Raw genomic sequence first — 27,904 nt, 5'->3', positions numbered from 1 at the left:
ATAGCATTGAGTCATATTATAAGTGTAGCAAGTAGAGTAGAAAAACTTTTAACCAGATGGCTTTGTAACGATGAAATATGGTTTAAAAGTGTTTGCTGAATTTAACATTTCACCATACTTTACATTCATTGCAGGAGAAAGACAGAAAGTCCTCAACTGGCTTTTATCTTACAACCCTTTGTGGCTACGCATAGGTCTGGAAGTAAGCAATGCTTCTTATGGATACTCTATTTTTGTAAAGCCTATGCCAAGAGTGGATCTCAAGTTCAACTATAGCTGACAGGCAGCTCTGGTTTATTATCAGAACAGAACAATTTCACATTTCCTTTTAATTCATGATTGTCTTGTTACGAAAGAGAATATTTCATCGGACAATTTAAAAGTGCCTTTCTGTGAGGAATACCCTGGAACTGGGCTGATGCTCCTTTGGTGTTGCTCAAGTAACTTTACCTTTCAGTAGTCGCTAGGAAATTGACACTTAGCGCGCTCCCACTACACTGCAGCCAGCTATGTTGGGACTGGTTAGGGAACTCCTGATGGAATCAGAGGACACTTTCCAGACATCAAAGAACCAGTAGATCCCATTGATACAAATTTTAACTTTTTAGATGGACATTGTATTTGGGATACCTACTGGAATAAAACTAGGATTGAAACTTTGTTTGCTGTTTTTCAGATGAATCTGTTTTCAAAGAAATGGGCTAGGTTACTAATGATTTGGGCAAGTGAGAAACTCTTAAATAGTGTGTTGCTATTTATTTTGAATATAGCCTACTGAAATTCTAAAGAAATAAATGATACAATTGTGAGCATTTTTTTTAAATTTTAAAAAGGTTTCCTTTTTTTTCTCATTAGACTATTTATGGAGAACTGATTGCTTTGGAGAGTAATAGTGATGTTATGGGTTTGGCAATATTTATTCTCAGTCGCCTACTTTGGAACCCCGATATAGCAGCTGAATACAGACACCCCACTGTACCTCACCTTTATCGGGATGGTAACTACTTTTTTTTCAAAATAGACTATTTTTAGCATTTAACTTTGCATTAATAAATAACATCTTTATGAACTTAATATTTTTAGGTCATGAAGAAGCTTTGTCTAAATTTACACTGAAAAAATTACTGCTGTTAGTTTGCTTTCTTGATCATGCCAAACAGTCTAGAATCATTGACCACGACCCTTGCCTCTTCTGCAAGGATGCAGAGTTCAAGGTAAAATATGATAGCCATTTCTTTTAATAATGTTTGATTGAACATATGACTTTGTATGCATATAATATAAAGTTGCTTTTTTAATGTTAGGACTTTAGTACTATTCACACTCAGCAAATCTTCCAGGAGGTCACTAGCTCTGTAAGACTTACCATCAGGACTTCTGAAGTGCATATAATTTATAGGGAGCGCTCAAGAGCCTTGTATTGTAGAGGTGCTTTCCTTTTCTTTCTAAGACTAAATACTGCTTTGCCACATCATTTATCTGAAGTTAAATCTTCTTGCATTTTGAAAGTTTATCTGAGGGCTGTCCTACAATACTTTGTTCCAGAAAGCTAGGCTGCATGTCCTATCTGTCATGCTATATGTTTGATTAGTAAATAGCCTCATTTATGTTGAACTAAAAACCATTTTTACTCTAGTCAGTTGAAGTCATGGTATAAATATCGTATGTAGTCTATTAGACTACAACACTGTTTAAGGAATTAAATGCATGAATAAATAAAAAGAAAAATTATTCATGAACTAGGATGCAGAGCAGGTATGATTAACTAATGTTACGGCAGCTTGATATTTTTTGTTGTACACTAGGGAAGTTATGAAAGCTGTCATTAGGAAACCAGTTAGCTATCTGTGTCAGTGTTAGAATATTGTGGACACAATTTAAATGCCATGAAGAGATATTTAACTACTTGAATTTTTGTATCTTATGCGTAGTACTAAACGACAAATAAAGCGAAAGGCATTTGGGGGAAGGGATCAAAATGGTCATTTGGTCTAAGTTTATTTTATTTCCCCTTAGAATAGTAAAGATGTTCTACTGGCATTTTCACGAGACTTCCTGAGTGGTGAAGGTGACCTTTCCCGTCATCTTGGCTTCCTGGGATTACCTGTTAGTCATATTCAGACACCACTTGATGAATTTGACTTTGCTGTTACAAATCTAGCTGTAGACTTGCAGTGTGGCATTCGTCTTGTGTAAGTTGATACAGAATGGTTTTATGACTATCTATATTTGTCTAATCCTTCTGTAAGATGAACTAAGACACTTTATTGTTAGGAGAACAATGGAACTTCTCACAAAAAACTGGAGTCTCTCAAAGAAGCTAAGAGTTCCTGCAATAAGTCGTCTCCAGAAAATGCATAATGTTGATGTTGCCCTCCATGTTCTTAAAGAGCGGGGAATTCAATTGAAAGATGAATGTGGTAAGAATTGAAAAGTAGCGCTAGAATAACTATGCATTTGAAGAACAGGAATACATATTTTAATCGCTGTTGTATTTGATTTATAGGTGCTTCAATTGAGTCTAAGGATATTGTGGACAGGCACAGAGAGCGAACTTTAGCACTGCTGTGGAAAATTGTCTTTGCTTTCCAGGTATTGCATAAAGTTGTGTGTAGTTGTAAAGAATTTTAAGAAATCTTACAAACAAGAGGAGATAATGCATGGCTTGCAACAAAGAATTTGTAGTCTCTGAAATTGTCAAGTCTGGATTGACCTGGCTGGGTGACCCATGAGAATGATCTTTTGTGGATTCTCATGGTTAGACCTCATCGTGTGATGTATGTTCAAAGTGCTTTACAACTATTAGCTACATTGATGAGCTAGGCTCTAAAATGTAATACAATTCAGAACTCCTTTTAATTAGGTTCTGTACACTTGTTCATAGAATTTCTTTTGTACTTGTGCCAGATACTATAACAAAGGTTAAGTATGTGATAACAAGGGTCAGGTAACTTTGGCCACAGAAATTAACTCCTTGCTGAGGAATTCTCTTAGCGCTACTAAAAATAGCTCAAATAGATGGATGTGTTTAATACCACTTCCAAACACTTGAAGAATGAAATAATCACCTTTGGACTTAGTATGGAGGCTAATTAGTGTACTTGTAATTGAGTCAAGGAGTATGTATAGCCCTAAATGGAAGAAGGAAGCAGAGAGTAGGAGAAGAGTTTGGCTTAATGGCAAGGTTTAAGAGGTTACTTGAGCCAACTAAATATTCTTCAAAAATCTATATCCAGCTTAAGTGAATCCAATAGGAAGGAGTATACATTATGGAAAATAAAACCTATTAGGAGGGAATGTGAAAAGCAAGTAGCCAGAGACTTTTTTTTTTATTATATATAATACCTGATGCAAGAATCTTAAAGAGAATACTGCTGCAGAATTATCAGGAAGCCAAAGGAGCAATTGAATGCTGAAGAATATTGCAGAGAAAATGAATTTATTCATTTGCATCAGTCAACAACAAGATGTTGAGGTAGATCTAGAGTCTCTTTAATTAGTTATATGGATGACCACTTCCACAACTGCATTAGGTAAGATTAAAAAAAATACATGTTTTCAGGGTATAAACCAACCATTGATCCAGGTAGGAAGACAATTTCCCTTTAAGTTTATTTTAAAAGCATCTGGTACTGGCCACTGTCATGTAGGATGCTGGGTTGGAGTAACAACTAGTTTGATCCAGTATGGAAACTGTTATATTAGTAAATAGTGTGAGTGGTCAGTCCCTGGCACTTACTTAAGACGCTTTCTTCCAAACCATCCCCTCTCTGTTTAACCACATCAAGTTTACAAGATCACTGTAATGTTTTTTTTATGTATCAGAAAAATTGATTTGTTTGTTTCCATTAAAGGTGGATGTTTCCCTTAATGTGAAGCAGTTAGAAGAAGAAATTTCTTTTTTAAAGAATACACATAATATTAAGACACAAATGGCTACTCTGGTGTCCTGCTCTTATCAAAGTAAAGTGAGAAACAGCAGTACTTACTCATCTGAAAGTTACAGCAAAAATGTGAAGCTGCTGATGGACTGGGTCAATGCTGTTTGTGGGTTTTACAATATTAAGGTAAGTAGTCCTGGTTTTTTGTGTATATATTTCCAGATTTTGTACATCTGCAGATACATTGTCTTGTAATGGGAAATGTTTATAATTATATGTCATTCAACACTAAATGTGTTCTATCAAATATATATTGATTAATAGTGATCTGTCATAAGTATTGTAATGGATGAAGTTCTATCAGTCTTATTTGGACTATCCCATTGGTGGGATGTCAGATATCTAGGATGTGTCTTCATGGGCCCACTTGCATTTCTATCATTTTTAATACATTCTCCTAGTAGAGAATTCCCACAGTGAATGTCTGTACTACCTGCCTGGCTACATACCAATCGAGGGAAATCTTCCCTCTATTAGTGAGCAAGCAGAATAAACTCTTTGAAAGACTTCCTTGAAGGATCCCATTGATGGCTGATTCTAGTCTGCGGGAAAGGAGATGGTTTTTAATGAGCCTCTTGGTCCAAAGCAGTTCCTCCACTATATAAGTTTTTCATAACCTTCAAGAACTTCAGGCACTAAGATTAACACTAAAGATAGTCCTGTGAGTATTTGTCTCTCCCCAAGCCGGCATATCATTTTTACAAGAGGTAGGGCGTTTCTTACGGACAGGGAGCAAGGAGTGAAACCCTGTTCAAGGAGACTTACTGCTCATCAGAATGGCTGGCACAATTTAGGAACACAAAATCTAACTTAATTATTTTAAGCTTAGGAGGCTTCAAATTCATTTCCCAGGCATTGCCATTTCTGAGTCCCTAATCAATGAAGCCACCTTTCTCTCTGAACTTCATGAATTTCACTGTGTGTGTCTTCCTCTGTTTGTCTCAAGTGCATCCATGCCTACTTCTCTTTAATACTTATGTATGTGGAATGTCATCCCTGATACTGTGTCTCTCACAATCAGTCTTCATTTAAATGCCTCTGGTCACAATCCCTCACACAAACCATTCTTTAACTCCCATAAATAAAAATCAAGGAACTAAAATGATGGATACTGTACCGCACAAGCAACTCCACAGCATTTTGTGTATTCCGTTCTCTATTCTGCTTGTCTTGTTTTCCTAATACTGCTTCTCTACATATTCTTGCTTTCCAAGATAGTAGTCAGTTGGTTAAGTATGTTTAAGATTTATGGGCTACAGGTGCTATCTTATTCTGAAAATATTTAGCACATTTTTTGACAGTAGATTAAAACATCAGTAACATACTATGCTATAGAAGGTCCTTTCTAGGATCCTTCCATAGAGTTCTCCATGTCTGGTTTCTTTGACTACTGTTGTTCTATGAGGTGCACTTTTACTTTGGGTAGACATCCCTTTATATTTCTGACTTTCAGGAATGGAGAGCCACAGCATGGACTCGGCAAATGAGCATTACTTTCAGATAACTTGAATTTCATATATTTAATTTTCCTTTGTATATATTAAAAGAAATGTGCATAGCTACATTCCTATCCAGTTACAGATATATTATGACAAATGAGACCTATTTTAAACTTGTACTAATTCATGAGTGTGAAAAATTTCAAGGTTTTTTATTTTTTTTAAACCAGGTGGAAAACTTCACAGTATCTTTCTCAGATGGCAGAGTATTGTGCTATTTGATTCACCACTATCATCCATGTTATGTGCCTTTGGAAGCTGTATCCCAACGTACCACTCAAACAGTAGAATGTACACAAACTGGTACAGTAGCACTAAATTCTTCCTCTGAATCTGATACATCTCTAAATATGTTGGCTGGAACATTTGACCAAAGTGAGTCATTCTTTAATATAAGGTTTTTTGAAGCAGATTGCATGTTTTTTTTAAAAAATAAATAAATAAAACCCTTAATCTGACTGACAAACATGATTATATTTTTCCTTCTGTTATAAAGCTATAACTACCTCAGTCGTCTATAAGGAACTTTTGGACAATGAAAAGAGAAATTTCCAGTTGATTAATACTGCAGTTTCTGACCTGGGTGGAATACCAGCTATGATTCATCATTCAGATATGTCAAATACAATTCCTGATGAGAAGGTGAGAGAGGTGGTTTTTTTTTTTTTTTAATTTTATTTTATATAATTTCATATAAACTGGACAGTCCTAACTTACCATGGTGTTTTTTTATGTATATTTCTTTAGGTTGTTATCACCTATCTGTCGTTTCTGTGTTCACGGCTTCTAGATCTTCGAAAAGAGACTCGAGCTGCTCGGCTAATTCAGTCAGTTTGGAGGAAATACAGACTGAAAGCAGAGCTAAAACTCCACCAGGTATTTTTATCAAGGACTTTATTCTTTTGTGAAGTAGTACAGTAACAGCTGTGTTGTCCGGCCGTGTACCAACCAGAAAGCTCTCTAAACCAGCATTTCTAATATTCATAGAAAGTCCAGTTTATAGTCTGGTTGGCATGGGGCCAGCAGGCTCCCTACATGGCTCCGTGTGGCTCCCCAGAAGTGGCAACATGTCCCTGCTGCTCCTAGGCCAGGGGTGGGCACACTATGGCCCATGGGCCAGATCTGGGCTCAGGGCTTTGGATCTGGCCCACGGGATTGCCCCCTGTGGTGCTGCAGGCCCCACGCCATTCTCGGAAGCGGCCGGCACCACATGCCTGCAGCCCGGGCTGGGGGGCGGAGGGCTCTGTGCGTTGCCCTTGCCTCCAGGCACTGCCCCGGCAGCTCCCATTGGCTGGGAATGGGGAACCATGGCCAATGGGAGCTTCGGGGGAGGTACCTGGAGGCCTGGCAAGGGCAGTGCGCAGAGCCCTGTGTCCCCTTCTCCCCCAGGGGCTGCGCAGGGACATGGCTCTGGCCACTTCCCGGTGCGAAGTGGAGCCAGGGTATGCAGGCAGGGAGCCTGCCCTGGCCCCAATGCGCACCTCTGCCACCCTGGAGCCTCTTTAGCTAAGTGAGGCTGGAGCCCGAACCCCTCCTTCACCCCGCTCCCCAACTCCCTGCCCTGAACCCCCTGCCTGCACCTCGCAACCCTCCTGCACCCCAACCCCCTGCCCTGAGCCCCCTCCGGCAGTCTGCACCCCTCCTCTGCCTCAATCTCTTGCCCTGAGCCCATTCCTGCACACCGCACCACCTCTCACACCTCGACCCTCTGCCCCGGCCCTGCATACAATTTCCCCACCCAGATGTGGCCCTCGGCCCAGAAAGTTTGCCCACCCCTGTCCTAAGCAGAAGAATGGCCATGCAAGCACTACCCCTCCCCCAGATCCCATTGGTCGTGGTTCCCAGCCAATGGGAGCTGCGAAGGGATACAAAATCAACCAAGTTGTGAATGGATAGTCTTCAGAGAGTAGCATTTGTAACTACTTTTTGAGGACTTCATACGTTACTAAGATGGTGATGCGTTTTGCTTTAAAGCAAGATTGTGTCTTTTCATTCTCTTCAGAATGAGAAGTAGTCAATGTAAAGACTAGTGCTCTGCCAGGGTTACATTTAATGTTAATAAGAGTGTTTCAGTCCTTTTCCCAAGTCAAGGCTGAAGTGGCTTTACTGAACTTTATGAAGAACTCCACACTTATTAATTTTACTACTTTGCAATTTAAAATAAGATGAAAAGAATACCACGTTTGAGCTAGGTCTCTTGCCGCTGTGCAATGTATAGGATTTGACACACAACTTGACCAAAGCATTTCAACTGCAAATTTCAACAATGTTGGTGTTCCATTTCTGACTTTCTACAGGGAATTATGCTAAATTATATGTTCATTTTGAAATATACAAGACTATACAAATTGCCAAACAACTTGTTGCCCACTTCAAACTTTAATTCAGGTACTTAAAAGTGAAAGGTAGCTGGGGTACATTCAAGGCTGCAGGATTTCACCATGCTTCTTTACCATGTGTATAGCATTACATTTTTCTTCTTCGAGTAGTGTCACTATGGGTGCTCCACTAAGTGTGCTTGCGTCCCTACACTGCTGATTGGAGAACTTTTGATAGCACTGTCTGTTAGGCCCACTCATGCACTATCTCTCCTTGTGCTGCCCTTGTGTGGTGCACCAACAGCATGCCTCTTGAGCCTCACCCGAGAACCCTCCTAGAACACCCCCTTGTCCACAGCATCTAGGGCTTCTTAACTGCCTCAAGAGATCGAGGAACAGGAAGCTGGTACCAAGGAGGAAGTGACACCGAGGTGCATATTCTAGTCTCCAGGCGAAGCCGTCATGCCTCCCACACCATCTTTGGCAGATGAGGGTGTTTGCCAGCTCCTGGAAAACATAAAAGTCAAGATACAATTGGAGGAAGTCAAGGGCACCCACCATCAGCTCTTTGACATCCTCCACTCTTCATCCTCCTCAAAAATTGCCCTCTCAATTAATTAGGCCATTTTAGTCCCGGCAAACATCTTGTGGCAAACTCTGGCATCAGTGGTGCCAACTTGCAAGCGAGCAGACACAAAAATACTGTGTCTGAGCCCAGGAATCTGAATTCCTATTTTCTCACTCCTCACCCAACTCCATTGTGGTGGATGCCGTCAACTCCCGCAGCCAATAACACCAATCAAAGACTACTCCCTCTGATAGGGATTGGAAGCATCTTGATCCTTTGGCAGAGAAGTGTACTTCTCAGCCACTTTGCAGTTCTGTATCGCCAACTACAAGCCCTCATGGCGAAATACAACTACATAAATTACTCAAACCTGAATGACTTTATTGAAAAGTTGCCAGAGACACATCACAATTCCTTTAAGGCCATTATCCAGGAGGGCCAATTAGTGGCAAAAACATTGCTGCAATGTGCCCTCGATGCAGTCAGCATGGCAGCTAGGTTCATCTCTACAGCTGTGGTAATGCAATGAGCATCATAGCTTCATTTTGTCAGGATTCCTGAAAGAGGGGTACTCCACAGTTGAGGACCTTCCCTTTTGAGGGCACAAAGCCCTTTTCTGGGAAGACTGACGCCTCCCTTCACGCTCTGAAGGACTCCAGGTCTACCCTTCAGTCACTGGTTATCTATACACCGGGACAAAAGAGATGATTTAGTCCCCAACCCCAGCATAAACCACAAGCCACCCACCCTCCTCCACTTCAGAGTTCTTGTCAATGACTCTGTGGTAGAGAAGGAAATAAGGGAGGTTAGCGTGTGCTTGCTGACGAGTGTTGTGGTACAGTACGAGGAGAGACCGTACGTGTGCGTCCCTGGCAGACACCGCTACCAAAGTTCTGATTAGCAGCATAGGGATGCAAGCACACCTACAGTGGAGCACACGTATGGACCCACATCTCGAAGAACCATCATTACTGCAAAAGGTGAGTAACTTCGTCTAAGAGTTCCTTAATATTGAAGTTAAAAGCTAGCACTACTGCTAATATCTAAAGTTAAAAATGTTGAAGACCGTGAATAAAGAGGGCACGTTGTCCAAGGGGAGAAGGCAAGAACGTAAGATGTACCATCTATAATGACTTACCAGCTGAAATCCCTAAGATCTATTTCAGGAAAGTTTTTGCTTCCGGTAACAGGAGGTGAAGAAATAACACATCTTCTCATCTAAGCTGAAGGGGTGGGGGAAGGATTGAAATATGACACTACATATATTTTAACCAACTTTTGTTTTTAGTGGGAAACTCTCTCTTTGACAAATCTCTAAAAATAACTATAATCAACATAGTAGTTTTACTAATTAGCTTTTATGTATTAAAATTAGAGGGATCCTGTTTTGATGCTGAAAAAGCACATGAAACTTATTTGAAAATGTGTGTTTAAGGGAGAAATAAACATTGTTACTCAAACTAAGATACAGTGAAATGTGTATTTGAGTAAATTTTTGCAACTGACACTGCTGTGATCTCCGAGAAACGATGGAGGCATAGCTTTGGCTATATACTCCTGTTTGTTTTGCTTTTTTAAACTAAAAAACAAACAAAAACCACAACTTTCAATGGAAATTCACTCCTTGCAGGAAAAAGACAAAGCTGCTCGGATTATTCAATCAGCTGTAATAAATTTTCTGTCTCACCGGCGCATCCAGAAAAAAGTTAATGCAGCAATTTTCATTCAGAAACACTGGAGAAGATATTTAGCTGAGAGGAAAACTTTGAAATTAAAAAAGGCAAAATTGGAGGAAACTAAAAGTGAATCAGCTACAGTCATCCAGGTACAATTAAGTTAACTGGGGGGAAAAAAGCTTTTTAAAAGGAGCTTCTTCTCTACTTAAAAGTTGAAGGAAAAGGCACATTCCCATGTCAGAGGTTTTGCTGGTGGAATCACAAAGGCTTAAAGCAGTATATTCTCTGCCTTCAGTAGCTGCAGACTAAACTACCCAGAACTCTGGACTATTCCTTTTGAAAGTGCCAAATGGGACATAATGCAGGTATTTGCTATTGTTTTTAATGTTTCCCATTGGTGCACCAAAGGGTTTAAAATAGTGGTTCCTACATTTCTGATCACGTGGTGCTGTTCTGCTTCTTTTCCAGCTGCTAAATAGCACTGAACCTGAAAATTCATTAATTTCTTAATATTCCTTCCTTCTCTATATAAGCAATTGCTGTAGGTGCCACAGGGATGCTTGCTTTTAGTGGGAGAAGTAGTCATCTACTGCCTCATTCCTGATTGTGCTAATACATAAGAAATTTTCTCTATTAAGATGTGGTACATACTTTGAATACGTATGAGAACCCCTTATTGTTACTTTTAATTCAGAACTCTTTTATAAATAAGAATATATAAATAAATACCCAACAGTAACTTGTGGACTTCAACCCAAATGTTACTTAAACTTTTTGTAAGAAAACTCTGGGACTTTGTGTTAATTCTCAGTTTATTTCTCAACCGTTTGAAAGGTAATCTTAACTGGTTTAATAGGTTCACCCTTTGGCATAGAATTGGTATGTAAAAAGGAATAGCCTTAATGCATTCTGTATTTGTGATCATGAAAAAAGTTCTGGATCATTAGTCTGGGGATAGGGTAGGAGTGAATAAATTGGAACCCACAGACCTATAGTCCATAAACTGAGGATTAATGTTGAAAGTGGCAAAATTGGGGGATTTTTTTGTTTTTTCTTTTTCAATAAGAAAAATAACTAGTTCTTGGGGTGAAACTTCTAGGCTAACTTGAATTAAACTGAGATTATATTAATATTCATAAATTTATCATTCTGTTCTCTCTTGCAGACTTACTGGAGAAGATTCTGTGCTAGAAAAAGATATCTGCAGCTAAGATACTATGTTATCCTTGTGCAAGCTAGGATAAGAATGATGATTGCTGCTTCTGCGTATAAACGACTTCTTTGGGCAACTGTCACAATTCAGAGACATTTGCGTGCTTCCTTGGTGGCAAAACAAGATCAGCAAAGATATGAAACTTTAAAGTCTTCATCACTTGTCATTCAATCTGCATTTAGAAGATGGAGAAAACACAAAATTGAGCAGAAAATTAAAGCTGCGATAGTGTTGCAAACTGCTTTCCGAAAACGGCGAGCCTCAAAATTAGCTAAGAGAGAGCGAGCTGCTGTTGTCATACAGTCTTGGTATAGAATGCATAAAGATTTGAAGCAGTATTTACATGTTAGAAAAAGTGTTATCCAGATTCAAGCCTGGCTTAGACGTGTTCAGGCTAAACATGTTTATGAGGAAAAAAGGGCTTGCATACTGATGATTCAAAAGTATTACAGAGCTTATCGGTTAGGTAAAATTCAAAGAAAAAACTATTTGCAAAAACGTGCAGCAGTTACAGTCCTCCAAGCTGCTTTTAGAGGCAGGAAAGCTCGTCTGTTATATAGACAAATAAAAGCAGTCTGTGTTGTTCAATCACATTGGAGAATGAGGCAAGAGAAGCGAAGATTTTTACTCCTGAAACAGTCTGTTGTTACATTACAGTCGCATGTGAGAAAATATCAACAACTAAAAAGATACAAAGAGACTAAAAATGCTGTTTGCATAATTCAGACTCGATACAGAGCATATGTTGCGGCCAAAAATGCTGTCTCTTCTTTCCAGAAAATACGCCTTGCTGCTATTGTGCTACAATCTGCCTATAGAAGAATGCAAGCTAGGAAAGAGGCCCACGTATTGAGATCTGTGGTGAAAATTCAGTCAAGTTATCGTGCTTATGTTGCCCAGAGAAGATTTGAAAATTTAAAAGCTGCTGCAGTGAAGATTCAGGCTTTTATAAAAATGATACAAGCACGTAAACATTATCGTGCTTTAAGGGAGGCAGCACTCTATGTTCAACGAAGATACCGTTCCCAAAAATACATCCTTCAACTTAAAGAATATAGAAAACTGACCGTAGCTTGTGTCAGCGTTCAAGCTGCAGTGCGAGGGCATCTGATCAGAAAACGAGTACAAAGATGGAGAGAGGCTGCAACCTTGCTCCAGGCTTACTACAGAATGAAAAGGGATAGGCAACGCTATCTGAGGGTGTATAGTGCTACTGTTATCATTCAGAATCGTTATTGTGCATACCAAGAGCAAGTCCATCAGAGGCAGAAGTTCTTGAAAGTCAAAAAGGCAGTTGTCTGCTTGCAAGCAGCCTACAGAGGTTATAGAGTACGCAAAATGCTTAAACTTCAGTATACTGCCACTGTTAAGATCCAGACAGCTTTTAGAGCTCATGCTGCAAGAATGAAATATCAAGCAATGATTCAGGCCTCTCTTGTGATTCAGAGGTGGTACAGAGCCTACAAAACTGGTTACAAAGTGAGACTGAGCTTCTTAAAAAGAAGAGCAGCTGTGATTTCTCTTCAAGCAGCTCTTCGTGGTTGGCAAGTACGAAAACAGGTTCAAAGGCAACATGGTGCTGCAGTTAGAATACAGACTGCCTTTAGAAAGTTCCAGGCTCAAAGATTCAGGCTTGTAAACAATGCTGTGCTAACTATCCAGCAGCATTATAGAGCCAGCATTGTAGGTAGAAAACAGCGGCAAGAATATATGGAACTGCATAACTGTATTGTACAACTCCAGGCAGTTTGGAGAGGAAGAACTGTGAGAAAACAAATTCAAAGGAAGCATCAATTTGCAGTAATCATACAGTCCTATTACAGAATGCATGTAAATCAATCAAAGTTGAAAACTTTGAGACAAGCTGTCTTAGTGATTCAGAGACACTACAGAGCTTACTGTATGAAAAAGAAACAACGTACACTTTATCTAAAAACAAAAGCAGCTGTCTTAGTCTTGCAAGCTGCTTTCCGTGGGATGAGAGTGAGGAAACAATTATGGGAATTCAACAAAGCTGCTACTACTATACAAGCAACCTACAGATCCTATGTAGTAAAAAAAAAATATGCAGCACTTAAAGCTATGACTATCATGGTTCAAAGGCGGCATCGTGCAGTTGTTCAAGCTAAGTATCAAAAGCAGGAATATCTGTCTTTAAAGAATGCAGTTGTTAAAATTCAGGCTATTTATAAAGGTATAAAAGTAAGACGACAAATTCACTGCATGCATCAGGCGGCTATTTCAATTCAAGCCATGTTTAAGATGCATCGTATAAACATTAGGTATCGGGCAGTGAAACTGGCAGCAATTGTAATTCAAATTAGATATAGAGCATTTCATCAAGGGAGAGTGGAACGTAAAAAATATTTAGAGCTACAGAGATCATCCCTTGTCCTTCAGGCTGCCTATAGAGGCATGAAAGTTCGAAGAAAGGTAAGAATTATGCATCAATCTGCAACAATAATACAGTCATATTATCGAATGCACAGACAACAAAAAGATTTCAAAAAGTTATCCAGGGTAACTAAACAGATACAGCAGTGGTATCGTGCTTGCAAAGAACGAAATGTTCAAGTACACAAATACAGGATTATGAAGAGGGCCATACTCTGTATCCAGGCTGCATTTCGCGGTATGAAAACCAGGAGACATTTGAAAATGATGCATGTAGCTGCAGCCCTTCTTCAAAGGAGAGTTAGGTCCTTTCTTAACAGGAAAAAATATATTTCTCTTAGGGCAGCTGCTGTTATGATTCAGAGAAAATATAGAGCAGCAGCACATGCAAAGCAACAGCACCAAGAATATCTTCATGTCCGTAAGGCTGTTGTTACCATACAGTCTGCTTATAGAGGCTTTGTGGTAAGGGAAAAGATGCAACAGATGCACAAGGCTGCTACAGTTATCCAAGCAACCTTAAGAATGTATAGAATGCGTGTTTCCTATCAATCTGTCAAATTTGCTTCAATAACTATACAACAACATTACCGAGCTTACAAGGAGGGAAAACGTGTGAGAGAAATGTACTTAAAACAGTACAACTCTGTTTTAGTTCTTCAGGCTGCCTGTAGAGGAATGAAAACAAGACAGCTCCTAAAGAAAAAACATAATGCTGCAACCATAATACAAACCAAATATCGAATGTACAAGCAAAGTTGTTACTACAAAAAAGTACAGTGGGCAACCCAAGTAATACAGAAAAGACACAGAGCTAGTAAGCTGAGAGGAATTGCAGTACAGCAGTACTCTTCTATGAAGAAAGCAGCAACTTGCATTCAGAGAGCTTTTCGGGAGATGAGAGCAAGAAAAAAACATCAAGAAATGTGTCAAGCTGCTGTTGTTCTTCAGAGACGTTTTAAAACATTTAAAGAACGACAGAGGTATCTTTCCCTTAAAGCTGCTGCTATTGTCCTTCAGAGAAGATACAGAGCTTTAATTTTGGTAAGATGGCACACTCAGGAATACCTTTCTTTTCGTAGAGCAGTTATTCGTATACAGTCTCTGTACAGGGGTATTCAAACAAGAAGAAACATTCAACATATGCATTTGGCTGCCAGCACAATCCAGTCAGCATTTAGAATGCATAAGATTAAAATCTCCTACCAGAGAATGAGAATTGCAGCTCTAGTCATACAGAATTATTACCGATTCTATGTTAAAGGAAAAGTTCAACGGAAGATATATCTGACCATTCAGAAATCTGTGCTGATCATTCAGGCTGCTTATAGAGGCATGAAAGCACGACAAGAACTGAAAATCATGCGCACATCAGCAACTGTAATACAGTCTCTTTATCGTATGCACAAATGGCATAATCATTATAAACAGTTACGCTGGGCAGTCAGAGTTGTACAGCAAAGGTTCAGAGCTAACAGGGCAAGAGAAGCTGAAGTAAAAAACTATACCAAAATTAAAAAGGCTGCCCTTTGCCTTCAGTCTGCTTTTCGTGCTAAAAAAGCTAGGCAGTTGGCTACAATCATACAAGCTGCACAGCGTATTCAGTCAGTATTACAGATGTACTTAGACAGGAGACGTTTTCTTAAGAAGAAGACCGCAGCAGTAGCAATTCAGTCTGCATTCCGATGCCATAGAATGAAAACTCGCTACAAAGCAATTCGGGATTCAACAGTTGCGATTCAGCGATGGTACAGAGCCTGTCGAATGGCTCGTTTACAGAAAGCTGAGTACTCTGCCCAAAGGCAAGCCGTAATAATTATTCAGTCTGCCTATCGTGGAACAGTAGTAAGAAAAATGGCAAAGCAAAAACGTGCTGCAAGAAAGATTCAGGCTTTTCTTCACATGACTGTGCATCGCAGAAAATTTGTTAGACTCAGAGCAGCAGCTGTTACATTGCAGTCTTACTACTTGATGACTAAAACCAAATTACAGTATATGACCTACAGAAAGGCAGCATTTGTATTACAGCAGCACTTCAAATCACATTTAGCTATGAAACACCAAAGAGGAGCTTACTTAAGAACCCGGAAGAGCATTATAATTATACAGTCTAGAATCCGGGGATTCATCGAGCAGAGAAAGCTTCAGAAAATTAAACAAAGCACAATAAAAATTCAGGTTTGTGAAAATGCAATGTGTTGTGCTGTATACATCCCTGGTTAATACTGTAACGTCCGATGACAAACTGTAATATAAATTGTGTTTAAAAACAAGACCAGAAGTACAATACTGGTTGCCAGTATGTGATAAGTTTCTGAAGCATGATTGATATAACTGCTATAACGATCATCAACAGATGAATCAGTTATACTTTGAAAGGTGACTTTAAAAATGGCATTGTTAGTGACTTCCACATCCAAAATGCTCATTTTACAAGTAATAACTTTTCCTAAATTCTAGTCCTACAAACTCAACTTTCAGGCTGCGAAAGTCAAGTTGGTGCTTTTCCTGCTTGTGCAGGAAACAAAGATTCTGCAGGTTAAACTATGCCCTCGTATTCAGTTGGTTTGTACAGATGTGACTAATGGTAACTTAATAGTTCTACTGATATGAGAAGGAATGGAAGCCAGCTCATTTACGTAAATGTGTGGGCTCTGGAGTGGTAAATAGAGTAAAAGTAGTCACTTATTTTGTCAAAGTGAGAAGCTATGACAACATACACAGAGCAACGGGTAAGAAGAGGCCATTTTTACATAGTCTCTATCAGCCCTCTTTAAAAGGCTCTCTTTTAGAGTGAATAAAAGTTTAAAAAACTTGTTAACATTAGATATTTGAGGCCCCTGACTATTTTTTTTTCCCAAGAGGGGGTGGGAGGCAGCTGAACATCAGAGGGGAAAAAGGTGTGGTCCACGAACCCAGAGATATGTCTAGAGATGCGAGGAAAAACACTCAAAAACCCAGACTTCCCTCCCTCCGTGACAGGTCAAAAGGCTGCTGGGAGAAAGTAGAGAGCACTGCTCTTGCCTCCATAGACAGCAGTGGGGAACTAACCAGTGCGTTCACAGTAACTGGTCCTCTGAACTTCCTTCTGGTGTTTCCCACTCTTTTTGGCTGAGTATTTCTCTCGCTACCCCCATAGGCTGTTTGTTTGTGGGAAGAGCTGCAAGTGATTTTTTTTCCCTTGTCCACTTAGCTGTCTTGTTTGGGGGACAGGGAGATTGCTCCTTGGACTGCCATAGCTTCCTGGAGTAGGGGGTGCCAAGATACTCCTTACCTTTTTATATTTCCTTCTGCACACCCCAAAAAGGGGAGTAGGAGTTTTAGGGTTTCTTATAATGTTCCAGATTTTTTTGTTTGGGAGAAGGGGGAAACCCTCCCATTTATTTTTCAGTTGCTGGAGCCCCTGGGAGAGTTTCTGCTGCCTTATCTAACCTCACCTCTTACTAATGTGCAAGTGTACCTAGACAGGTGATTGCACTTCTGCCTTCAAAACAGAGAGTGCGTTAGGTGGGAGATCCTCAGCATCCCAAATTCCCATAATATAGATGCAGAAATAATTTGATTGGCCACTTACAAAAAGTGAAATTGGTGAGTAGAGCCACAGTTTATGGTAAGAGCAGAAAAAAAGGACAGTACAAACTGAAATATGCTAGGATTTACCATGGATTTAGTTAGAGACAACAATACCTTCACTACAAGTTTCCAACTCTGTAAATACAGCAGTGCTACTGAGCACGTCACCTTTTGAAATATTGAACAACAACAAACAGCTTCAAATCAAAATAGTTGTAGTTAGGTTCAGGTTGTTCCAGGATGATCTTTAAAATCTGTAACTTTTATCTTTTAATTCATTTTGGGATTTTTTTTCTCTTTGTGAAATTGACATTGATGAAAGTGTGTGTAGTATTTCCCAGCTTATACTTGCTGTGTGCAGGAGAAAGTGACTATACACAAAGTGCTATAGTAAAGAAACTGACAAGATTTTTTTTCCCCCCTCCTCTCTAGTAATCTTGTGTGTAACTTGTCACAATAAGATTTAAAAAAAGACATTCAGGCAGAAGTGACTAGTTGTGGGGATGGGGGAGGGTTATCCTAGTTTGTCCCATTAAATACAAAATTGCTTGTTTGTTTGTTTTTATGTTTGATAGGCTTTATTTAGAGGTTTTAAAGCCAGGCAGTTGGCTGGTAAAATGAGAGCTGCACGAACAATTCAAGCCTGGCTCAGAAGATACAGAGCACGAAAAGAATATATAGCTGTGGTAAAAGCTACTTGTATCATTCAAGGTTATTTCAAAACCAAACAGCAGAGGACCTGGTAATGTACTATTGTTGTGTGACATACTTCTTTTCGTGGTCTTGAGCTATTTATTGTTTCATAACTTAATATTGCTTTGCACTCTGGCAAAGCTCTGTCATCTCTTTAGGCCCTGATTCTGCAAAGACTCAAGTATGTGAGTAATCCATTGACTCCTTGTGGCTAATGTGCATAAAGTTATTCACATGTTTAAGCCCCAGCCCTCAAAAATCTAATCTTTGTATTTTTGGTGTGAGTTTTGTGTTTGTTAATCTTGGAAGGAAGGAAGGGGAGAGCCAGCTGCAGGTACTTGCTTTCATCTCATATGTGAAGTTTAGTTTTACTACACTGCTTTCTTCTCGAGAGTTATGTCTGTGTTTTGAAAACTCCAGAATTAAAAACATGTGGGGGATTTTTTTGTATTTTAATTAGTCCTAGTTCCTGCTCCAAAGTTAAACTTATTTTTGTTTTCTATTTATTTGTCTTGAGACAAGATCTAAAATTTCTCAAGTCACTTTTTACTAGTTTTACTCCAGTGTTTCATGTTTCCATTGACTTTAACTAGTCTTGAGCCTTAAGAGCTGGGCCAGTGTTCTATTTACATTCTGTGTGTGTAAACCAAAATGTCTATGGATTTGATAACTTTCCAATGAATGCCACTTGTCTTGCTAATCTTCTGCTGATGGCAATAAATAAATGCAAATGAAAACGTCTCATTTTTAAAACTCATGTTTTTGTTTTTTAGAAAAACTAAAATGTTCATTTGCATTAGGTTTTTGAAAGTGAAGGCCTCTACAGTTACTATTCAGAGGAGATGGAGAGAAACCCTCACTGCAAGAACAATTCTGTTACAATTCCTAGCAACCAAGAAAGCTGCAGTTAAGATTCAATCAGGTTACAGAAGATACAGCACTAGGAAACAGATTAAAAAGGTATTTTCACTCTTAAATTCAGCTAAGACATGGGTGGTGTTGAATGTTAAATATTTTCAGTGTGTGCAGTAAACTTGTATAATGTACTCAGCCAATAATTTAGCTTTCTCTCTAAAAAGTGAGCCTGTTCATTGCCTTTGATATATAACTACTTTTTATTCAAGTTAATTTTTCCTAAAGAAAATCTTCTTGGTTGGGCTCTAGTTTAAAACTATACTATATTTATAAAGAAAATTACATTAAAAAAAATGTTAAAGTTGAAAAGAGAAGTACTTAAGTCAGAAAATGCCAAAGTGAAGTCCCCTATCAGCAAAGACTTAAAGTATGTGCTTAGCTTTTGACGCTTTGAATAGTCCCATTGAAGTTAACAGTGGAACATAGTAATCCTTCACTGCAGCTGTCGTTGTCTGCTATCCTTATAATTACGGCTGTCGAGTAATCGCAGTTAACACACGATTAACTCAAAATTAATTGTGATTAAAAAAATTAATTGCAACTAATCAATTTTAATCGCACTGTTAATAGAATATCAACTGAAATTTATTAAATATTTTGGATGTTTTTGTACATTTTTTCATATAGTATTTGCTGTAATTGAAATCAAACTGTATTATTTTTGATTACAAATATTTGCACTGTAAAAATGATAAACAAAAGAAATAGTATTTTTCAATTCACCTCGTACAAGTACTGTAATGCAATCTTTGTCTTGAAAGTGCAACTTACAAATGTAGATATTTTTGTTACGTAATTGTACTCAAAAACAAAATAATGTAAAACTTCAGAGTCTGCAAGTCCACTCAGTCCTACTTCTTGTTCAGCCAATCTCTAAGACAAACAAGTTTGTTTACATTTACAGAAAATAATGCTGCCCGCTTCTTATTTACAATGTCATCAGAAAGTGAGAATAGACATTTGCATGGCACTTTTGTAGCTGTCATTGCAAGGTATTTACGTGCCAGATATGCTGAACATTCACATGCCCCTTCATGCTTTGGTCACCATTCCAGAGGACATGCTTCCATGCTGATGCCGCTTGTTTTTTTTGTTTGTTTGTTTTTAAAAAGCGTCAATTAAATTTGTGACTGAACTCCTTGGGGGAGGATTGTATGTCCCCTGCTCTTTTACCTGCATTCTGCCATATATTTCATGGTATAGCTGTTTCGGATGATGACCCAGCACATGTTGTTCATTGTAAGAACACTTTGCGTTTTGTCAAATGTGCAGTCAAAGAAGGTACCAGTGTGAGATTTCTAAAGATGGCTACCGCACTTGACCCAAGGTTTTAAGAATCTGAAGTGCCTTCCAAAATCTGAGATGGACAAAGTGTGGAGCAAGATTTCAAAAGTCTTAAAAGAGCAACACTCAAATGCGGAAACTACAGAACCACCAAAAAAGAAAATCCACCTTCTGCTGGTGGCATCTGACTCAGATAATGAAAATGAACATGCGTCAGTCCGCGCTGCTTTGGATTGTTATTGAGAAGGACCCGTCATCGGCATGGACACACGGCCTCTGGAATGGTGGTTGAAGCATGAAGGGACATATGAATCTTTGGTGCATCTGGCACATTAATATGTTGTGACACGAGCTACAACAGTGCCATGCAAACGCCCGTTCTCATTTTCAGGTGACATTTTAAGCAAGAAGGGGGCAGCATTATCTCCTGCAAGTGTAAACAAACTTATTTGTCTGAGCAATTGGCTGAACAAGAAGTACGACTGAGTGGACTTGCAGGCTCTAAAATTTTTATTTTTGAATGCAGCTTTTTTGTACATAATTCTGCATTGGTAAGTTCAACTGTCATGATAAAGAGATTGCACTGCAGTACGTGTAGTAGGTGAATTGAAAAATACTATTTTTGTTTTTTTTACAGTGCAAATACTTGTAATCAAAAATAAATAAAGTGAGCACTGTACACTTTGTATTCCGTGTTGTAATTGAAATCAATATATTTGAAAATGTAGAAATAATTTAAATAAACGGTATTCTATTGTTTAACAGTGCGATTAATTGAGATTAATTTTTTTTAATCGTTTTGATAGCTCTACTTATAATACTTTCTGCTATTTAAAAAAAGGTTTGTCACCAAAATATTATGAAGTATGGAAGGGGAAAAGAGAAGTAAAACCAGAACTAAGATTGCATTGATTTGTGAATGACACCTAAGAAATATATCAGAGTTGTTCCCCCCCCGCACCCCCCACTCTTTGAGCTCTTCCATTTCCTTAAAGGTTCAGGTTTCCTTTACTTTGAGAGCAAACTAGATCCCAGTCACTTAAACTTTGCCAAATATTGCATTTGCCAAATCTACACTGATGATAATAAGACCTGCACTTTAAATAAATGTAAAAATGGTCTATTGCTGTCATGGCCAACCTGCTTAAAATAAAATCCGTTGCCAACATTTTTAAGTCCTTTAAGGAGGAAAAAAGCCTCCAAGTTGTGAAAACTCCTACTGCTATTAGTGAATGCTGACTGACTTGCTGAGTTGAATTTAAGTGAGAACTTTAGTGGCACCTTCATTTTATTTTTGATCCTTGGCCACTTCTTTCCATCTTACAATAGAGGGTAATGCGATAAACATGAAAACCTAATGTACTTCCACTATGACAAGAAAAAGCACACTTGACTATCAACACACAATTTATCTTCTAGATGCAGCAGGCTGCATGTTTGATTCAGGCAGCTTATCGAGGCTTCAAAGAAAGACACAAGTTTCATCAACAAAAAGCTGCTGCTTTGGTCATCCAAAAACATATACGAGCTAGGCAAAAAGGAAGACTTGAATGCATAAAATACATCCAAACTAGAAAAGCTGCTATTAAACTGCAAGCATTTTTACGGGGGTGGTTAGTAAGAAAAAAGGTAAGTGTCTTTTTAAGTGATTATAACTACATAGACATTTAAAATATATGAGGTTGATTAGGAGTTAGGCTACAGTGGAAAAACTCTGGTTTCAGACATTACACTAACCCCAGCTATTTTTTGTGGAACTCCATTTCTGAGTTAGCATAGATTATGATTATGATGTAGCAAAGGCTACCTCTGGATTTGATTATTAATGCTGTTTCCTGACTCTGTTTTTCTTTCTACAGATTTTGGGTGAGAAACAGAAGAAGCGGCTGCTTTGTTTTTCAGCTGCTGCATATCATCATCTCTCTGCTATTAAAATTCAGAGAGCATTCAGAATTCACCTTGTATTGAAACATGCACAAATGCAGATCTCTTCTGTCATATGTATTCAGGTTAGCATTATTGGGAGGGAGGAGCTGTTGCACACTACTCATTCTCTTCAGCTATTTTATTTAACTATTACCTAACTGGAATAATCACCAAACTGTGCAGAAGAGTTGTTGCAGTACTGTCAGCTGTCACCAGTGGCCCCATTGTGGATGTGAAGGCCATGTCCCCTCCACACTCTCAGACCTGCCAGTGACCCTGACTGGAAACCAGAGTCCTGACCCACTCTCTTCTCTATCCTGGAGGGAGGAGAGACAAGTTCAAGGGGAATCACAAGCTGCATGAGACATGGAGTCATATCCCCTAAACATGCAATAGCATGCTCAGAACCAATGTGTAAGCAACCCCAACTAGGGTACAGGGACCTTATTTGGACACTTTCTAACCCAGGGGTAATCCAATTATTTTTTGTTAAGGTCCAAACTTCTTGGTCAAGATCCAGAGAAAATAATACAAAAACAATAACAATAATAATAATAATAAGTAAATAAAAAGATTTCATAGTCTGTTCAAAATCATCTGGTGGTCCAGATTTGATCTGTGGTCTGCCTCTTGACTACCTCTGTTCTAACCCAACCAATCACACAGGGACCTGCCTAAGTTGAGACCACTAATTTAATCTCCCCAAAACAAGACTCAGGCTGCTAAATGGAAGGTGGAGAAAAAAATCCACATGCCAAAGCAGGCAAATTTACTATAAAGGAAAAATTCTTTCCAGACCCCAAAACTGGTGATCAGCCTAGTCCCCAGCATCAAAGGAGACCCTGCAACTGGATTAAGGATGGGACTAGCAACTTCTCTCCCCATCCACCTCTGCCAAGTGCGAGCTAGTCACCCTGTCCCATTACTACTGTCACAGTCCAGTGGCACATCTCCCCCTTCACCAAGGGTTTCTTTAGGTGCTCCCAGCCCTTTCAAAGCCACACCTTTGCTATCGTGGTGTTCAGTTCCTGGCTTTGCATCAATTAAATCCATGATAAATTCAGATTTTAGTCCTTACTCTATCAATTTTGAAGTAACAAGAAGTGTGTGCATACATGCATGTGTGGTGGTGTCAGGAAAAGAAAGAAAACTTAATTTGTCTCTTAAAAACTCCCATTTATCTTTAAACAGAGGTGGTTTCGAGCAAGACTTCAACAAAAAAAAAGTCTACAAGATCATCAGAAAATCATTAAAACACAGCGAATGGTTCGAAGGTGGCTGAAACAGAGAAATGAGGCTGCAATCACAATCCAAAGAGCTGTACGAAAGTTCCTTTTGTACAAACACAGAAGAAAGCTGAAGAATGGAATAATTAAATTTCAGGTATATGAATTCTAATAAGTGAATTCCATCTTGCTCATGTCTGCTATTTTATAGTTCTTAGAAAAGCCTGCTTTTATTTTATTACCAACCAAAGGTGTTTCTTTAAGGGTACAGATTTTTTTTTTGATTTTTTATTTTTTAGATGAATACTGGATTGGAAAGCTAAATACCAACTAGCCATCAAGTAATAGTAAAAGACACTGTTTCTGATAGATGTATTTTTGAACTGGGAATCTAGTATTCAAAGGACTGAATACACTACATCTGATCATAGGCTTATAACTTAGAGTTCTACAACTGAAGTATTTTGAGACTAAAATTTTATTAAACTCCTATAAGGTTGATTTTGAGATTCTAATGAATATTCTTTCCTAGAGCCACTTTTACTCTTTTCCCCATTTGTGAAATCTTTCTGCCATGTTTTCTCTCAGGCATTGTGGAGAGGATATTCTTGGAGGAAGAAAAATGACACAGCAAAAACTAAAGCGTTACGACACAGTTTGGAAATGGCTAACAAAGAGAGCAAAGAAGAAAACAAACTGTGTAACAGAACTGCAGTTGCCATTGATTATCTTCTAAAATACAAACATCTTTCTTACATTCTTGCAGCGTTAAAACATCTGGGTTAGTAGTTTCTTTTCGTAATTAAATATTGGGCACTCTCAAGACAGCAGTGGACTCCCAAACTTCTGAGAAAGGGGAGCACATGATTATATTCAAGCTTACAATACAACTGGGAAAAGTGACGAAGTTAGAGGACACAACAGTATGCAAAGCCATTTCCTTCTGAATCAAATACGACACTGATAACAAGCTGTCTTAAAGAACTACATCAGAATGTAGTCATGAATGCATTATTCTAGTTCCTGGCCTTCCCATGCCCAGCAGTACTACTTACTACATGTAAGGCATAAAGGGAGTCCTACTTACTTTTAATTTCACCTTATATGCAGTATCACATACACTGGATACCTTTGACTTGCCGGAATGTTCAAAATCCTAGTTTAGAAACATGGCTTGAAATTGATTTTGTTTTTGTTCTCATGTATTTGCCAAGCCTAATAAAGAAAAATGTTACTGTTTGAAAATAACTTGATTAGCATTCACAAATGAACCCTTTTATTTTAGAGGTTGTTACCAGGCTCTCCCCTCTCTGTTGTGAAAATATGGCCCACAGCGGAGCAATCTTCACTATTTTTATTTTGATCCGGAATTGCAACCGCAGTATTCCCTGTATGGAAGTTATCAAATATTCAGTTCAAGTCCTGCTTAATGTTTCAAAGGTATTTCAGTGTTTTGCTTTTTAAGTTTCATAAGCTGTGGACTGTCTAATTTACAGATACTTACTTACATTTATCCAAAAAGATTAGCATGAATTTATCCAATGTAATAACTGATAGTGTTGCAAAAAAAAACCCCAAACTCTTTTTCCTGACTTTAAAACCAGTTATGCCAAATTATTTTGAACCAGATCATCAAATTATTTTTTCTTAATGTGCACAATTATTACATCTTGTAAAGTAGTCTAATTTTAATCATGGCTTTCAATGAATTAATTTTATTCAAACTAAAATCTGAGTGGTGGCAGAGGGTGCGTGGTTGAAAAAGTACCAAGCTTTTTACATTATGGAATTGGAAAACAGTTTTGTACAGAAAAGAGAAATAATCATTGGTAGGGTATTGCATACTGAAGTTTTCTGTAATATTTTAATTACAAATCATACATAAAACACTGGTATAGGATGCTTTTCCAAATTCTCACCTTTTCATATCTATAGCTGTGATAAACAGTTCTATAAGAAATTATTATTTAAAGCTAACTCAGCATAACTTTGGGTTGGAGATGGATTAGTTCTATTTACAGATTTAATTTTTTAATGGAAATGTTTGCAAAACCAGTGAATTTTAGATGTACCAACTTGAGTGTTGGCTATATAATACAAACATGTATAGATTTATGAAACAGTCATTCATATGTGATGCGCTGAAATCAGTAAAATGTTTAGCATTCAAGTCTAATAAATTTTCCTAAGTGAATATCTTGCATTTCATTACAAAAATAGTATATTTTAATCAGTCAAACTGATTTTTAATATTTTTTGTAGGCTTGCATGATTTTAAAAGAAGTATACATTGCTGAAAAGTTTGAAAGGATAAAATGTTGGTTAGACAACTGAACTGCATTGTAGCTGGCTAAGAAATCTGAGAGCACAATATGTACCTCTGCTGTCCCAGTTTCTAGAAAAAAGTTTTAGAACAATTTATCATAGGGCATTTTGGCACTGCAGCGTAATGCCCAGAAATTAATTGTTTCATCTGAACTGCAATCCATATAATAAAAGTATCACCCAGTTGGCCTGAATGAGAGTAGTCTTTTTCTTATAGCTTGATAAGGCTATATTTGAGATCTATTTACATCAGCTTTTCTGTCTTCCTTTTAAGTATGAAAGAACTACTCAAGCAGTTTATGAAGTAGAAAATTCTGTAGATACATTATTGGACCTACTGCAGATGTACAGAGAAAAGGCTGGTGACAAAACTTCAGAGAAAGGTGGAAGCATTTTCACAAAAACGTGTTGTTTGTTGGCCATCCTTTTGAAGGATTCAAAGAGAGCTGCTGTAAGTTTTAGTGCTTCATTTTTTGTAGTTTCTTATGGCTTCTTCCAGCTGGTTGCTATTAAATTATTCAGACTGCCTGTTGAAGTATATGCATCTGACTGTAGCAGTGTCCACCACAGTTACAATAGTACTTGTTGGTATAATAGTGTAATATGGTGTATATTTCACCTTGAGTGTGATGCATGATCTTTGAGTTGCACAACAGGGTCTTTCCACCCTCCCCCCCCCTTTTTTTTTTTAATATATTTTAAAACATTGACAATTATCCACTGGTACTTTCTTTTTCTTGATGACACTTTGTAAATATTGTCTTTGCCCTTGCTCTCCATTCCAATCCAGTAAGACTTATCAATGTTCTCAAATTCTACTTGCCGTACAGTTGGTTTGTGAGACTTCATGTTGGCATGCACCATTGTTTCCTGGTTCGTGGCAGACAAATAAACTGTGTGTACACTAGCTGTATTTCTAAAATGATTCCCATCAGTGTAGCTCAATTGGTGGTAGCAACACTGCAAGTGTTAGTGTAGGTAAGGCTTCAGATATAAATAGCCACCAGCTGTTTATCCACATGTCATTTTAAATCTCTTCAGACCAGCTCTACGTTACTCAGTGGTAATATTGCTGGTATCCACCTGTGTCCTTGTCCAGTCTAGCACTTCCACTGGTGCAGCAAATGAATTAGTTAATGTTTGCTGTATCTTTGGAACCATCATTAGACAAACTGTATTCAAGGCATAAAATTACTTTCTGGAAATAGTTTAGTTGGAAATATCTGGTTATAAAGCTACTTGTGTATCTTCCAGCGTCACTGATAGTTCAAATATCTAATGCCATCAGGATGTTGAAATGCCTACAGAAATTAAAGATCTGTTGCTTTCAAATACATTTCCGTGTGTGTTCATGGAGAGAAGTGCTGCATGTTCTATGAAAATGTAGTCTATTGAGCAAATTGAGTAGTTTTCCATTATTTATTAACTTCCTATTCAATTACCTTTTGAGTATTGATTGTGTGAAATTTGTATTTCTTAGGACATCCGAAGCACATCTAGAGCTGCTTCTCGTATTCATAGCTTGTACAAACTTACAGCTCGTAAACACAAAATGGATGCTGAAAGAACTCTTTCCAAACACAAGATGCACACATCCATGAGTGGGAGTTTCTTTGTTCCAGTAACTCCTGTACGAACAAAAGTAGTTTCAAGGTAAGAATTCTAAATTAACCTGCTTTTTTGTTTTCTTGTGGAAAATATACTGTTGTCTAATTTCAAGCAATTCTTTTTTCAGAATTAAACCAGACTGGGTTTTAAGGAAAGATAACATGCAAGAAATTGTAGATCCTCTGCAAGCTATTCGAATGGTAATGGATACACTTGGTACTGCTTACCACTAAAATGTAGATACTATCTTTGAAAGTGTGTGTGTGTATTCAAAATGGTTAAATGCTTTTTAGGGGGAAAACAAATTAGTGTCAAAAGCGATTACTTAAAGATGCAAATTTACTCTAAAATTGGCATTTTATTTTATATTTTGTATTATGTACATTTTTTTTAATGCTACTTTGTACTAATGCCTAAAGCAATTGTACAATAAAATACTGAACTGCTTTGAAGCTCTTGGGTGTTTTCCTTGCTTTACTATTTCAAATATACTGTTTTTATGCAGCTGTAATCTTATAAAAAAAAAAAAACAACCAAAAAACAAGGCAGCAATTTAACATGCAGCTTCTCACAAAGGCTGAATGTGTTTTGAATGGCCATTTGGCAATGAGGACTAAATATTAGTGTGCAAGTCAGCCTGCAGTGATGGTATACATGAGAGGAAGGATGGTCCAGTGATTAGAGGACTACCTTGAGCTGTTGGAGACCCAAATTTCAATTTTCATTCCATTAGAGATACCTTGGG

General features: G+C 38.1%; 1 protein-coding gene across 2 annotated transcripts in view; it reads left to right on the top strand.

Moving 5' to 3' along the window:
- Positions 1–27,611, top strand: part of ASPM (assembly factor for spindle microtubules) — a 37,850-nt gene extending 10,239 nt beyond the window's left edge. The window contains exons 7-28 of one of the 2 annotated variants that reach the window (XM_027826106.3): positions 135–202; positions 856–997; positions 1,084–1,214; positions 2,017–2,192; positions 2,275–2,420; positions 2,507–2,592; positions 3,855–4,067; positions 5,611–5,815; positions 5,937–6,082; positions 6,188–6,316; positions 9,957–10,151; positions 11,168–15,787; positions 17,758–17,924; positions 18,676–18,835; positions 21,494–21,703; positions 21,934–22,083; positions 23,192–23,383; positions 23,815–24,007; positions 24,512–24,666; positions 25,826–26,002; positions 27,032–27,204; positions 27,287–27,611. In XM_027826106.3, the coding sequence (XP_027681907.2) occupies positions 135–202; positions 856–997; positions 1,084–1,214; positions 2,017–2,192; positions 2,275–2,420; positions 2,507–2,592; positions 3,855–4,067; positions 5,611–5,815; positions 5,937–6,082; positions 6,188–6,316; positions 9,957–10,151; positions 11,168–15,787; positions 17,758–17,924; positions 18,676–18,835; positions 21,494–21,703; positions 21,934–22,083; positions 23,192–23,383; positions 23,815–24,007; positions 24,512–24,666; positions 25,826–26,002; positions 27,032–27,204; positions 27,287–27,392 (7,940 nt within the window). In that variant the 3' untranslated portion in view covers positions 27,393–27,611. The remainder of the gene's footprint in view (positions 1–134; positions 203–855; positions 998–1,083; positions 1,215–2,016; positions 2,193–2,274; positions 2,421–2,506; positions 2,593–3,854; positions 4,068–5,610; positions 5,816–5,936; positions 6,083–6,187; positions 6,317–9,956; positions 10,152–11,167; positions 15,788–17,757; positions 17,925–18,675; positions 18,836–21,493; positions 21,704–21,933; positions 22,084–23,191; positions 23,384–23,814; positions 24,008–24,511; positions 24,667–25,825; positions 26,003–27,031; positions 27,205–27,286) is intronic. The other variant, XM_037907029.2, reaches the window with a different exon arrangement.
- The last annotated feature ends 293 nt before the right edge of the window (positions 27,612–27,904 follow it).

Source organism: Chelonia mydas, chromosome 8, assembly GCF_015237465.2.
Source record: "Chelonia mydas isolate rCheMyd1 chromosome 8, rCheMyd1.pri.v2, whole genome shotgun sequence".
NCBI lineage: Eukaryota > Metazoa > Chordata > Testudines > Cheloniidae > Chelonia > Chelonia mydas.
This window is presented reverse-complemented; position numbering and strand designations above follow the sequence as displayed.